This window comes from Balearica regulorum, chromosome 5 (genome assembly GCF_011004875.1).
Source record: "Balearica regulorum gibbericeps isolate bBalReg1 chromosome 5, bBalReg1.pri, whole genome shotgun sequence".
Taxonomy (NCBI): domain Eukaryota; kingdom Metazoa; phylum Chordata; class Aves; order Gruiformes; family Gruidae; genus Balearica; species Balearica regulorum.
Window position 1 is genome coordinate 51949768 of NC_046188.1, and position 15714 is coordinate 51965481.

At 36.7% G+C, this 15714-nt stretch overlaps 1 protein-coding gene across 3 annotated transcripts in view; it reads right to left on the reverse strand.

The window, feature by feature from the left end:
* CHID1 (chitinase domain containing 1) overlaps positions 1 to 15714 on the reverse strand; it is a 132381-nt gene that overhangs the window by 74571 nt on the left and 42096 nt on the right. For all 3 annotated transcript variants that reach the window (XM_075754887.1, XM_075754886.1, XM_075754885.1), the window contains 2 exons: positions 6583 to 6684; positions 4323 to 4478 (listed from right to left, as the gene is read on the reverse strand). In XM_075754887.1, coding sequence (XP_075611002.1) covers positions 4323 to 4478; positions 6583 to 6684 — 258 coding nt within the window. The remainder of the gene's footprint in view (positions 1 to 4322; positions 4479 to 6582; positions 6685 to 15714) is intronic.

Below are 15714 nucleotides of genomic sequence, written 5' to 3' on the forward strand. Positions count from 1 at the left end.
ATTTTCTATCTCTGAATAGCACAATGCACTGTCAAATTAGTTTCTCCCTTGCTTCAACTGGCAATTTATTATATCAATCTTTTTAAGTGTTTAAAAATTAACATAAAAATCCCTATTCAGATTCCTTTAAATAAAAGGTAAGCACACACAGCATTGTCTCACAACAACGGAGTTATTCACTTATCTATTTTCAACAGCTACATTTGGAACAAAAGCAGCTTGGGTGCAGAATATATTCGAAGGTTATATACAGCCACATAGAACATCAGAGATTTATCTTCCCTCTTTCAGCACCACACAAAAAAAGACAAAATGTCTTTAACACATTAAACTTAGCAGGGATGTGCTCAAAGAAGGCTGAGTTATTAAATGTAAGTGGCACCATTACCACGTGATAGCCTTTGATTTACATTGCTTTTAATTCACAGCTAGCAATGAAGTTTACCAGTTCCCTTTTGGCCCAGGTTACAAAGGCTACAGATTTTAGATGGCACGGAATGGAGAACACTACTGCATTGCTGTCCAACCTCCCATGAGAAGGCAAAAGAAAACAATGGGTATTACTGCAACTGAAATATAATGTCCCAATGATTAAGAGAGATTCTGAAGAGCAGATAACCAAAGGCGAAAAAAGTAGATTGGAAGTAAGAAGCTTGTGAGATCAAGGGGCCTGCTGGTCTCAAAAAGGACTCAATGCTAAAGATTCTGCAGAAAGGCTAAACAATTTCTTAAGCTTCAGGGTATACTGAAGAATTATTTAGCCAAAGACAAACACTTTTGAGGTGAAGAAGAAAAACTGTCAGGTTGCAGTATCCATAGAGCACATGCTGGAACAAATTCATCATTAGAGCAGCAAGTCAGCAACACCAGATGGTTATATTCTAACAGGATTTTAATACAGTGGTAGGTTTTAATGACTGCATCTTAACAGTTTAGACACCTGATTCTTGACAGCCAGAGGGCAGAAAACATTGCTAGAAGCACCAGAGGTGATCTGGGGAATCACAGGCACAACACCTTTATTTCAGACTTAGCATTTCATACAAGTTATGTCAGAACTAAATATACAAAGGAATGTAGCTTTGCTGCAGCTAAACAACAATAGTACTTGGTTGATTAAAGCACCAGAATGTGCTAAAATGTTTGAGATTGACTTGTATTAACAAATAATACTTGTGACCAAGCTGCAAGATGAACACATTGTTACTGTAAATATATAGCTGTAATAACACTCAAAGACAAACTACATCGTGCTGTGAAAGACAAATTCTGTTTATTTCATTTAATCCTGATATATGTACATATACAAGTACATACACACGTATTAGTTTTTATGGCATGTATGAAGGAAAAAGGATATTGGAAAGGTTGTATATCTTTTCAGCAAAATGGTAACCAAGTACTTCTACCTTTAGATTACATTCTGCAATTAAAAAAGACTGCCAGATAATTTTATGCAAATAGGATTTCTATTGAAAGTTATTTTATGAACTTCTGGACTGAAAAAATATTCAGTGAATGAAATCGACCTATGGTCAGAGCCTCTTTCCATCACATAACTCCTATCCTAAAGGAAAACACAAACATGAGACCAGCAAAGGTTTACACTGTATGAATCCTATGTATAAACAATACTAATAATCAATTTAAGTGCCTACTATATTTACATCAAACAACTTGAGAATATAGTTTACCACTGAAGCTTGCAATTCTCCAGCTCTCTTATTAAAGGTGATCAGATTCTGATGAATATGCTTCAAGACAACAGTGTGCACCTTACAGTGTGCCAAGGAGCACTGGTATGTTGGAAATCTGTACATGCAATAAATTTCAGATGCAAAAACCTGAAGAGAAACCTACAACAAAAAAAGTTGATACCTACCATACTGCACTTAACTGACTAGATTCTGAATTAATTTTAATACCAGTACTTCAGCTTAACATCACTATCACTACAACATATGGAGGGTGCCATACAGGAGCCATGACTCAAACCTTCAACACTTTTTACAGGTCATGACTAACACTGGGTTATAGTCACCAAGAAACAGGAAGCCCAAATTCACTAAGGAGCCAAGGTGAGAAAAATAATCAAGCCATCCACTTCAACACTGGACACAGCTTCTGAGCAGCCTTTTTACGTAGTGTGAGCCAGATACAAAAATGAGAAGGAATAGGATCAGCCTCAGCCATGTGTCTTATCAGAGAAAGAAAAATCCTGATGTAGCCAGAGTATTAATAATGGAATAATAAGAAAGCTTTTTTGGAGGGAGGGGGGAGGACCATCTCTGAACAAGCTGTGCCCATTGTGGTATTCAATTGGATATGATAGTGATAGTTTTCAAAGACTCACAGCTGCTAGAAATTAGGACTTCCTTACAAACAGCCTGTTAATAATTAAATGGCAGAAAGCTTATTTTACACTAGTAACTTTTTTCTGTTGCTCTTTCTGGTGGGGTGTTGTTTTTTGGGTTTTGTTTGCCTTTTTTTTTTTTTTTAATGTCAAAACCTTGGTCTATTTTGAAGCTGGTTTACCTTGAACCTGTTTTACTATTACATAAATACGCATGACATACAGCAAAGATTAATACTGTGCATGCTCAAAAATACATTTCTGTAACAATAAACTTAACCATTGACCAATGTTTGGTAGATAAGGCAGCGAAGTGAAAATTAATGTGGTTTATGTATAAATTCAAAGTTTCTTAAACACTTTGTCCAGAATCTTGCTTCTGGTAGGTATCTGAAAAATTACAATACCATGGTCTGTAATGAAAAATATGTTAAGAGGACCATTCTCTGTATAAAATATATTGTCCTGTACTGTGTGCCAGTGCCCTAAATACAGGTAAACATAGCCTCCTTCAGTAAAAGTTAGATTAATCATACATGACTCTCTGCTAGGAAATTTTTACCATTAATTAAAGAGCAACATGAATTAATACTATAATATAGTCCAGAAGAATCTATGAAAAGTAAAAGTAGATGCCATCCTAATGTGCAGTATGTTTTCAAGTGGAAACCTCATTCCAGAAGTTGCAGTTCAGAAAAAAAGAAGAGCTTTTTATTCTGCTAGATAGTGCAATATTACGGTGAAGCTACATTAATTGAGCTGATCTTGTATAATTAGGCTTGTAAATCAATAACGCTTTGACTATTTAGTATTTTTCCTAACCACTACAACTAACTTCACAGAAACCATTCTGATATACTCACTATATACCTTTCACTGTAGGCAATGTCTTTATTTTGCCCACCCCGTAGTCATTTTCTGTTATTCAGCCAGATTCAGACAAAATTCAGCACTGGGAGAAAACTGTGTCTACAGTATTACACCCCTGCAAACAGCCAAGGTGAAGCAGGAAGACAGCAGAGGCAAGTACAATGATGACCAAGTGTTTGCGTAACTGAAGGCACAGACACAAAAAATTCAGGCCCTTGCCTTATACAATTGACCTTGGATAATATTTCAATGCTTAACAAACAATCTGTTACTACATTGAAATATACTGATATAATGAACTTAGTAACCTGTGAAAGTGAGAACAGTCACCTGTCATGCTTTAGGTTTGTTTCCACTTGGCTTGGTTCTATTTTATAAATTAATAATGAACTTCTGAACGCACTTGATTTTCCTGCCAAATTCACACTGTTTTTTCTTGCTTTTTCTTCTGGCTTGAGGTACTGTACCCTGACTGTATTTCTACAAAGCTCACTGTTATTATAGGTGGTTATTACCCAAAACTAAACCAACCATTTTCCTCTGAGAATCAATATAAAATTTCTGACTGGCTTTGAAATACTTCCCTTTATCTTGTTATAGATTTTTGTCTCCAGGTGAGTTTATTGCAGTTTTTTCTACTCAAAAGAAACTGGGTGGCATATCACTGTTTGAAATCAGTATCAAATTTCAAAGTAACAGGTAAAACAACTTCAGGGGCTGAGAGAAACAATCTTTAGGTCAACTGCATGAACTCCCAAAATGATACAGAGCATAAGAGAATACTGCAGGACATTTTAACACAAAGATGGCAAACTGCATGTACAAACATGAACAGAGGAAAGAGGGAGAATCACACAAACCATTTTTCCATAGATGTTCTGATAGGATAACTGTGGCATATATCTGCACTTCTGTACAGGGAAGAGAAGTTACCAGTCTTACTCTAACTGTTGAGCTACTACTTTATGTGCAGATTTACAACTTTTGCCATTCCTATGTTACTAACACATCCATATTTCTAAACAAGAATACCTGTGAATCTCTGAGTTTTGTGACTATATATATATATAAAAGTACTCACTATCCAGAGAAGTCTTACCTGCTACCAAGGATTGGCTCCCCAGAGGCTCCCAAAGCAGAATAGTCCATGCCATAGAAATTCAGCCCTAGAAGTATTTTATTCCTCCATTTTGAATCAGGATCCAGTACCTGAACACAAGCACGCACCCAGGGAAGAGGGGAATTTGGACCAGGTCTGTCAAATTAGCAAAAATCAAACAGTTTGTCAAAAATAGTACACATTCATTCTTAGCCTCCTCCAATACCATCCTCAACGTTTTTACTATGAACTGGCACAAAATACCATGACAAAATTCACCATTTGCTTACAGAAAGAACTATAAACTTAGTGACTAGTAAGCAATACACGTTTCAATGATTGTTTAACATTTATTTATGGATAAAATCCTAAACAGGCAATTACCTAGTAAAAAGCTACATTAGGAAAAAGAGTAGAACCTTAATACACAGAGTAATTGAACTGTCATATATACAGTATCAGGATATTGTGCTTATTCCATTCCTATCTCATCAGGGAGGAGAGCAGGATTTATCGCAAGGATAAGGAAAAGCATATTCTAGTCTTACAAATACCAACATCTTCTACTGCCTACTAATTATCTGCTTCAAAGCCTTCAGGACACCTGTGCCATTAAAACTCAATATGCTAATACAGTATAGGAATGTTGCTGGAAATTGTGTTCATATTTAAAGGCAAAAAAATTGTGAGAAAAGATATGTATTATCTTGTATTTCATATACTCAGACCAATCAAAGCAAATTCAAGCAAAAAAGATTTGAATTCTTTTTATCAAATCCCTTCTTAGACTAAAGGTATTACATCTCAGAAACTACATTTATTTCAAATACAATGGGTATGTTAAATGAAGAATGCTTCCCTCTTCCTTTCAAGTAAAAAAAGATTAGCAGCTCTAAGTCAGATTTAAGTAACTTAAAGCACCAGCAAAATCATGAAGTTGTGACTGTACCATAACAGAACCTGTGATTTTAACATGGCATAAAACATGGTGTAGCTTCACCACACAAGAAAGACGCAACCCACAGCATAGTATTTCAAAATTCATTCATGGTTCTAGATGGGTTTGTATAGACTGTACAAAAGCCCTTAGCGCGTCATCTTCATAAATGTCAGATTTACCCAGAGGAAAGCTAAACTGGATACATCTATGCTGCATATTCCAGCAGGAGCATAACAAAAAAAACAACCCAAAACAAACTGTTCTAACTTCAGTACGCACTACTGCCTATGTTTGTTCTCCACTAGGTCACTAGGCTTGAAGATGTAGACACAGGTCTGGAGAGAGATAGGAAGGAGGTACATAAATTCTTTTCAGAAGAGGTAGAAGTTCCTTTCTCTTAAACTTGTCTAGACATTTTCAAAACATTAACATACTACAGGTAACAAAGGTTTTAGTGATGTAATAAACACAAAAATGATGGCATTTCTAAATCTGCCAGTTTACACAAATATTAACTCTGGACAGCCACCTTGAAGCAACAAATACAGAATCTCCCAGGAATTCCAAAACTTTATCCTTTCCTGCAATTTGGAGGTGAAACGAAGTATGCTTTTGGAGAACAGTAACATAAAGAGACTCTGCAGAGTTTAAGGACCTCTCAACTACATTGCTGTTCCACTTTCACACAGTTAAACATAGTAAGTTCCTGAAAATGAATAGTCATGTACAACAGTGAGGGTTTGTGTTATTTTTCAGTCAGATCAGCTCCCTGATCTGGTTTGATGAGCTGCTGCACAAGCAGCTGTATCAGTACAGGGGAGGGACTGGTGGATGAATGGAAAACCATGTTTAAGCATGTCTACATCAGCAGTACTGCCAAAAGGCAGTCTGCTCCCTCAAGATGAAGCAAATAAGCTGTCGATTGTACTTTAAAGCTAGTTTTTTCAACAATAATATGTACTAGATTATTTCTGTACCTAACCTGCAGAACCATGCTAAATAGCTAAATCAAAAGAACCTGACCTGGAAAAGAATAACTGTCACAGTACAAGTAAAAGGATAATTTTTTAGCTTTAGTACAAAGTCTTTCACAATATCTGGGTGCCAAGTCTACACTGCTGTTAAAACAATGTCCTGAGTTATTGTTATTATTCAAAAATCATCTATCCTAATTACTAATCCAAAACGTCAGTATCTGATACAGTTTAAACACACTATCCACTTTACTAAAAAAATGAACTCATGCTGTAGATTTAATAGTCACTTAACTGGGAATCAGTTCCTTCAGCAATCTTTTTCTAATGATAGCTGGAGTCTTACCGTTGTGGTGTTGAGTAGTCATATGTCATGAGACTGAAGCTGTCTATCACTGAGGCCAACTGATCAAATTCTTTCTTTGTGAACATTCCCGGCTGGTTAGTCCTTTTAAAACAAAGCAAAATAAAAATAACAGAAAGCGATAAGTTACTACAATAGCCTGGCTTATTCTCTCCTTTGGGTTTTATACCATTTGATCAGGTAAGAAAAAAATCTTCATTCTGAGGTGGCAAAAAAAGATATTTCAGTGCCATTCTTAAAATAAATGCCTAAGGAGAAAAAAAAAAAATCAATGCTATTTATGTTGCCAGTGGGAAGAATCAGAATGCTACATCACAGTTACCAAATAAGCATTTCCAGCACTGCTACAATAGTGATTATAAGGGCTACGGACTAATCAAATTGCCTTAGCTAGCAATCAGCTGAACTCTAAAAAAGTTTTTACAAAACCTTTAATTGCTTGGCTTGTCAAACTGTTTTTGATACTTATAAAACTAAGCTATCTACGCCATACTTAAATAAATGGATGGGTGTAGCTGTTGATACAAAAACATAAACCAAATGTAATTTTTTTATTAATCTCAAAAGAAACAATAATTTCAGCTTGTACTGTACTTAAACTAAAGTTTTTTACCTCAGATTTTTTTTTCTTTTCATTCCCTTCCAAAACATCTTAAAAAGCAGAAGGCAAATACAACTGCCCACTTTTAGCAAGAAACTATACAAACCTCTTTTCTTTGGACAAAACCATGTCTACTTCTTTCTTCTTTGGGGGGAGGGGGGGAAGAAATGCATTCTATGACCTTCCCTAGACAAAAGTCTAGTTATGCCTTCAGCATATCTTTGTATGAAATATGGAACATAATTGTTACTTCCTCCTTTTTTTTATTTATTCTTCATTTATAAAATCAAGCACTGGGTTAATATGTACCTTAGCTTCACGGGTGAGGGAGTGTATTTTTGACAGTTTTGGCCTCATAGAGACTACTGACTTCCTTCAACTATTCAACTCAGAAACAATTAATGCACATAAGTTGCCTGAAAACATTGGATCTGTTTCAAAGAGAATTTAACTTCAAACTAGCAGCACATGTAGCACAGCAGGGAACATAAGGAAGCCTTAATCACATTGCAAAGATGGAACTGAACTGAAAAGGAGAAGCTGCTGCCAGGAGAACCATGTTCTCAGCCAGAGGGTTCTGAAGCATGTTAAGATGAGACAGACAGGTAGAGAAATAGCATATTATCCTAAATTGCCTGGGAGAGCAGAGTTCATAGGTGAACATTAGAAAAGAAAAGAAAAGGGAAAAAAAAAGTGGTTTAACAGCTACAAACTCTGTGGTGCAACTTCATCGTTCAAGAGGTAGACTTGGAGGATTGCACAAAATTCCTCTAGAGAGTAGAGAGACTGAAGAATCCAGACCTTTCCAGTAATATCAGAAATCACTACTTGATCTAGAAATTAGTAGGCAACCCCCGTCTAGACAAGATACACATTAAAACCACTCACGTTCCATCTTAAATGTAAAAAACCAAAAAAGATGCTCAGTGACAGATGCAAGTAATAAACTGAAAAATCATTTATTTTGACCCTTATCACTTTTGGATCAGTGTGCAAATTCTCCATCCAACAATATGTGCTGAGTGCATCACCAGAGAATAACAGCATTCATTTATCAGTTTACAAGGACACTTTCTGTTCCATTACATTAGGAAAGAGGTTAACAGAGTACAGGTTACAAAGTGGGGCAGAATAAATCATTTAACATACCTGTCATGTTATAAGGAAGCAAAGCATGAATGGTATTGGCAAGTCAGGTCAATGAACCTGACCAAACATACAAATTACAGCTACATAATCCAGTGTTTGAAGCATAGTGGTGTTCTGGAAGTCTCAAGTTTTCGGAACCCATGATATACTTGTCATATTAAGGAGAAATCCCATCCCTTTTTTTCTGGGGTTTTAACAAATTAATACAAACCTTCACTTCTGGAACCTATTACTGGACCTCAGTTTTCTGGATAGTTATCTGCTTGTCATTTACTGCAATTGCAAACTACAGTTGTTCTACAAGAATAAAGAAAATGAAAGACATCTTTGAAACAATGTCATAGCAACTTGGATGTCTGTAGGCAAAACAATTCCCCAACGCAAACTCCAGCAAAACACATTTTCAGTAAATTGATTTTGATTACTCATGAAGGAAAAGCATAGAAAGCAATTATGATATGTATTAGATATTAGGGCAAGTTGGATTGCTTTATAGATTAAGCTGGGGAGCACTTTAGTGAAATTTGTATATGTAACTTGCCTTCTACATCCATTTTTCAAATGTACTGTCAAGGAATAGGAAGAAAAAAAACCAAACCAAACCCCGACCCAAAAAACCCCAGGTTAAAAGCAAGCTTGTAACTGAACTACTTCAGCTATAAAGGAATGCCATCTGAGGAGCATGGTCCTAAATTTCCAACTGGAACAAACCTACCAGCACTAACTATGTTTTCTCTATTCATAGATAGTGTTAAAACACTACCATGAGTCTTCAACAGAAACCATCACTCACCAGCTCAATCAACACAACCAGACAATTCTGCTCTAGTCAAGCACTTCAGGAAACTGTCCACTGGAGCAAAACCAAGACTATTTTGCTTTGAGAATTGTTATGAGTCAAGAAAACTGGCACTCAAGGATAAAAGCTAAGTATTTTTCAACAGCTATTATACTTCTCATTTGAGGTTTCACAATCATTCTGATATTTAATTGTAAGCTTAACTCAAGGTCAGGTATGTTCTACTGACTACATTGTTGAGAAAACCAGCACAAAGTCAGGAGAAGGCACAGAATATGCCAAGTCCATGAGAGTAAGAGTTCCCAAGTCCAAGCCAAAAGCCTATCGTTCTTTGAAGTTTTGAATATCACTTCCAAAACTATTCAGTGAAGTGGTAGAAACTTCATCATCATTCATCAGCATTGTAAAATATATGTACTAAAGACAGCTTGATATTTAATTGTCAGATGACTAAAATCTTGGTGATTTTATCTCCTCACTATCAACATCACAAATGTGAAGGAGCAGAAGTCAGGTGCAGGAATGTGAATAAAAGGAAAAGCAAATGATTTAATATATCTGAAAACTCTCTTTGCATGGAATTAACTCTGACCTCTGAACTGCTTCATTTGCTTTGAGTTCACTATAAGACACAGCTCAAATATTACATCTCATTTGGAGTCTAATAAATGTACTCATTAAGAGTGAAGTTGTATATTGAATACAAGGGAAATCTGCTGTTTAAAGAAACCTGCTCCTACTGGCCTAAAAAATATTCTGAAATTATGCAACGTGCACTGTAAATATGAAACAATTTGGATTCAAGAAGTAAATTTAAGCAGAAAAGAGTATTCTTTTTATGTTAGCTTATACTAAATCCTTTTTACTGCAGTTCTAAGAGCCAGACACTTCATATGATATTTACATTTGTATTTTTCTATCTCAATACCTTAAGCAAATATCATTCAATTTCCTTAACATTCTGCACAAATGCACTAGTGTTCTTATGTGATTCTTCTATCATTATTCAACAGTTAACTCTGAAACTTATTAAATACTAGCAAAACCCGCAACTATTCGATTTTGGCAATGGCCATCTAACCTCAGCCAAATTTGCATCTATATGGACTGTAAAAGTTGCTCCATGAGGAGAAATTCACCACAGAGATGAAATTTATGGCACTTCAACTGCAGTAAAACCTCTGGTACTATATATACAACAAATCATTCCTTTCAGCTGAGTTCTGGATATAATCATAATGTATATAGGACATTATCCCAGGTGCTTGTGCTGGTTGACAGCAGCTCAGTATGAGTCAGCATTGTGCCCTGGCAGCCAAGAGGGCAAACTGTGTCCCAGGGTGCATCAAATACAGCATAAGCAGCCGATCAAAAGAGGTGATTATCCCACTGTATTCAGCCTTGGTGTAGCCTCACCTTGAATACTGTGTGCAGTGCTGAGCCTCACAATCTAAGACGAATGTGAAGGCCCTTGAATGCATCCAGAGGAAGGCAACAAAGCTGCTGAAAGGGCTGGAAGGAACATCCTATGAGAAGTGGCTAAGGACTTTGGACTTGTGTAGTTTGGAGAAAAGGAGGATGAGGGGCAACCTCATGGCTCTCTACAACTTCCTGAGGAGGGGACATGGAGAGGGACGTGCTGAGCTCTTCTGCCTGGGATCCAGTGATAGGATGCATATGAATGGTTCAAAGCTGTGCCAGAGGAGGTTAAGACTGGACATTAGGAAGCATTTCTTTACAGAGAGGTTGGGCAAACACTGGAACTGCTTATATCCATAACGCAGAATTTTCCACTTTACAGGGACAGAAATGTGTTTGGCTTAGTGCTTAGACACTGTTTAGTTTAGGTTTAAATGCACTACTTGCTTTGCTGACGACCATATCTTTGAAGAAGAGCTGAAAGACTGATAAAAAGCATGCTTTGCTAAAGAGTATCCGTGAAGGAGAGCTGAAAAACTGATAAAGAGGAAACAGCCTGCCCCAGAAGGCACTGAGAGCTGGGCAATTGCCAGAGAGGCCTGAAGTCAACAAGAATCACCAGTAACCTGGGGAAGGGAAAGGCAGCTGGGCAGGGGGGGGTTGCCACCACCTACCCAATTAAAGGACTATGCAAGTTACAGCCACCACACCTTCAAGGAGCATGCCTGCTAATTTAAAGATGCTTGACCAATAGTAGATGATGTGGTAATTAATAACCAATTAGCATAAATTTAGGCAGGTTTTTTCTAATCCTGTAACAAGATAAATATGTGGTAGATTCTGTGTGTAGTATGCTAGCTTTGTGGAACTACCACCTAGCACCCATCTCTGTGCAGACATGAAATAAATAAAATACCTCTGCTCTGTGTGTATATTGGCGTACTGCACACCAGGTAAATGATCCCACTTTTGGGACAACACTGCCTCCCTAGAGACATGGTTGATGTCCCATGCCTGTCAGCATTTAAAAGGCATTTGGACAATGCCTTTAAAATGCTTTAACTTTTGGTCAGCCCTGAAGTGATCAGGCATTTGGACTGGATGATCGTTGTAGGTCCGTTCCAATGGAAAATATTCTATCTTTCCTGTCCCTTTGTAGGGAACCACTGAGTTACTGAGAGTAAAAAGCACTCTACTTTTTGAGCATAACCTTCAAGACACAGAAATATTTCTAAGTGACACAGTTCTTTTCTTGTACAGAGAACAGCTGTCCATGAGACACATTAATACTCTTGCTTTAAGCCAGCCCATTTCCTTGAGAGGTGATGAGGCTTCCACCACATGCTTTTAAGAGATGCATTTTCTTGGATAAAATACCGACTTTCCTGCTTAAACCTTGTTTACATGGCCCAGTATTCATTTCTTCCCATTCTTAGCTATATCACTTTTGACTTAGCTAAGCTCCTTTACTTTGTTGAGAGATGTGCCGTTTCCATTTGTAGGCTCCTGACCCAAATTTCTGCTAGACAACACAGAGGAACAAGAGAGGAACAACTATTCCCTTGAGAGCATAGGTCTTATATGTACATTCCCAACAATTTGTCATTATTTTCTGATGGCATGCTGCTGTATATATATACAGAAACTATTACAGGGACATCACAGACTTTGAAGAAATCACCCGTTTTCCTTGGTATTTTTTCTGTATAGACAGCTTAGAATTTCACAGTCTCTTTTTACCATTCTATCCTTTCAAGTCTAAAATAAGCTTGTTTCATAGCCTAGAATGTCTATGACCTGAATCTTCCAAATAGCATATGGTCATATGTATCAAAATTCCCATTAGTACTTTAGTGATATTTATTTCTAGAAGGTTTTGACTTTGTAGTCTTTCATACTGAAAGACTGGAAAAAATACTTCACCCATGCAAGCCACCTTCATTTACTTTCAAATGAATCTACATTCTCAATTACTTCTTGTCTCACTATGATTACTTTCAAAATGAAATAGGAAAAAAGAAAGGTCTTGTAACTGCTATTCCCTGAAAGTTCGAACTGCATTCTTGTTTAGTTACCTCACCTTCTCTCCCTTATAAAAGAGGAATTTTCTGTATCCTCACATCTTTGAATAGTCCTTCATAATGGAAAATTGACTGATTTTCTATTTCCTGTATATATCTATTTCAGAACTCATCTTCTCCGTAATGACTTAATTTTCTTGTTGTGTATAATTCTCTGTTTTCTCTGTAAAGCAACGGTTTGCAAATCTTCCCTTCTCCCATCTTTCTTCACCATCAGATATTACTGGTTTTCATAGCTCCTTGCAGTTAGCTGCACTAAAGTACAATGCTATTGCATTTTATAAACACAGACCACTAAATTCAGTTAATGCACAATCACTCAATAAAAATTCACCATTTCTTCCTGCATCCAGTCTGTTCTACAGCAAATAGAAGAAAGAGCTAAAAGCTCCATCCTGTGCATCACACAATCAGAGGCATTGATAATGAAGTAGTCAAATGCATAAACAACTTAAAATCTGAAACCATTTTCTTCTCAGGAAAAATCCTCTCAGCAGTTTTATAACTACCCTATCTCTTTTTAGGTTCTTCAAAACTCTAAGGATGACAGCTCAGTGAACTAATTGTCCACTATCAGTATTTACAAAACAGTTCTACATGGATCCTTGTTTCCATGGATGTTTTGCGACTAGATTCTCTGATGTCTTATAGATGTTCCATTTACAATGCCCTCTCACTGTTAGGTCTTGGGAAAAAAGATGGGTGATCTTCATCTGTCCAGCTGCCTATTTTCATGAAGTTGCAGGGACCTGACTATTAAAACTCTATGTCTATGTCAATTTTGTTTGAAACTGATCAAATGCTAAAAATCCTTCTGTGGAGAGACAACAACAGAAGAGATAAAGCTTACAGACACCTAGTTTCCTCAGAAATTGTGCCAAAAAATAGAATTAAGTTCTGTCTGCAATAGTATTGGATGAAGCAGGCAAGTCAACAACAGGACCTTGACACAGTATCACTGTTCAAAGCCATCAACAATAATTACAGACATAATCCTTGCTGTCAAAAAAAAAACCATGACCATACTGAATGATTAACCAAAAAGGAGAGATTCTCAGTCAGATGAAAATAGATTTAATACATAGTAGAGGCCTGAATTCCATACAGTTGAATGCAGATTTTTAAAAAGCACAGCATGATCTCCACCTCTGACCTGTCTCCCTTACTGAGCACATCGTTGCAGACAATGTATCAAGGCTTTACAGGGATGCATGTTACTCGTTAAGCATTTCTGAAAATGCACATGCTTAGTGTTCAAATATGTTCACAAGCATTTTTAATACAGCATTCTTTTTCTCTATTTCATTTCTAAGGATAAAAAGTTGCAAGAGCTGAAAAATTGCATGCAATGATAGGATCCAAATCTCAGTTAAATCAGAGCTTAAACACAGTATCTGATTTTGTGCCCTACAAACCCAGATCAATCAGGGACCGTACACTGCAAAACCATAGTGTTGAAGTCGGTTCACTGCGGGAGAAACAAATAACACACATCCCAAGACAGCTTTTTTTTTTTTTTTTTTTTACAGTCTGTATGGAAATCCCATTCCTCTTAACATAGAAATAAAAAACAAACTGAAAGGTAATTCCATAAAACCAGCGCAATCAGCACTGATCGCATACACTCTTCCAGTGGTGGCTTTTCATCTGGTTCTACTCTTAGAACACACTCCCAATGTCACACACTAAAAGTCTTGGGATGGATGGAGGCAGAGACAAAAGCAGGAAGTTCCTTCCTTTCCCAGCTAACCCCCATCTTCTTAATATCTCCATATCATGCTTTGCTAATGTAATATGAAAGATTACCTTATTGTTAATAAGTCAGAGAAACATCATCCCAAGAGATAAAAATTATGAAAAGATAAGCAAATGAAAAAAGAGGATTTTTAATGGAAACATGGCAATTTAACAGTTCATTTCTAATGAGTTGGAACAGTCTGAATATCCCAAGATAATTACTTCAGCAAGCCTGGGCTAGACATTAGATAGAACCTTCTAATGGTGCAGATAGTCTGGGAGCATTGTAATAACATTAATTCATTGGCAGATTATAAGACCTTTTTAGATAAACTTATATCAAAAGTCATGTAGTTTTAGTTTATTTTGCCTTAGGACAATGCATCTTCCAATGCTATTCTCTACTATTCAGTATAGTAGCTTAAATTCAGAAATAAAAACCTGCAACTTTACTTGTGTACTGCCTTTGGCTGCTGCACCAATTTCATGATAGGAATGGTAAAATTCAGAGGCCTTCAAAGAGCATAAGAGCTATCCGTCAGTTATCCACAGAAAAGATCACAATTTAACAAAAACATATCTCTACCAAGTGCATTCTGAAAACACAAACCTGGCTTTCCCTGATTTTACTAGCATTACTAACCATGTTCAAGTTTTCTTAATGGTAAGAATCTCTTTACCGAATTCTGAGATTAGATTAGGATAGGTATTTTAGAAACAACAAAACCTAGCCAGCTTGACAAGCAAGAAAATTGTAACCGAGTCCTACAGATTCACGATACAAAAGAGCTGGGAGTGGTTACTTCACACAATATGAGTGCTTCATATCACTAGGGGACTGTAAATGATAACAGACTGACAAAAAACTTGCTGCATTTTTCATCAGGAAACAAAATGGTATTTATGTACTAAATGAAATTTTTGCAGAACATTGAGGACTGGCACTCTTCCTTAATATACATATCCCATCCCAGCTGTTGCTTTTGCAGTACTTGCTCTTCAAATAGGGAGAAACATGAGATCTGTTCTTGTCATGGAGTAGCCTACACAGTTTTCATAAAGCCAAACTAATTACCTGTGGCCCATCTGGTTTAAACCAGTAACAGAAGTCAAGAAGGAGAAACATGCCAGCAGTTATATCCTGAAAAGAGAGCATGAAGTTCCAGCAGACATCTAGGGACAAATGAGCCTGCAAACTGCTGTCCTCAGAGCTGAGGCATACTGGCAGACCAGTCTGCACCAGTTACACTGTATTTTTCAGACAACTTTAGAATTTTTACCTGAAACTCTTAAGCCAACATAAAAAATTCATCTGTTTGACAAAACCA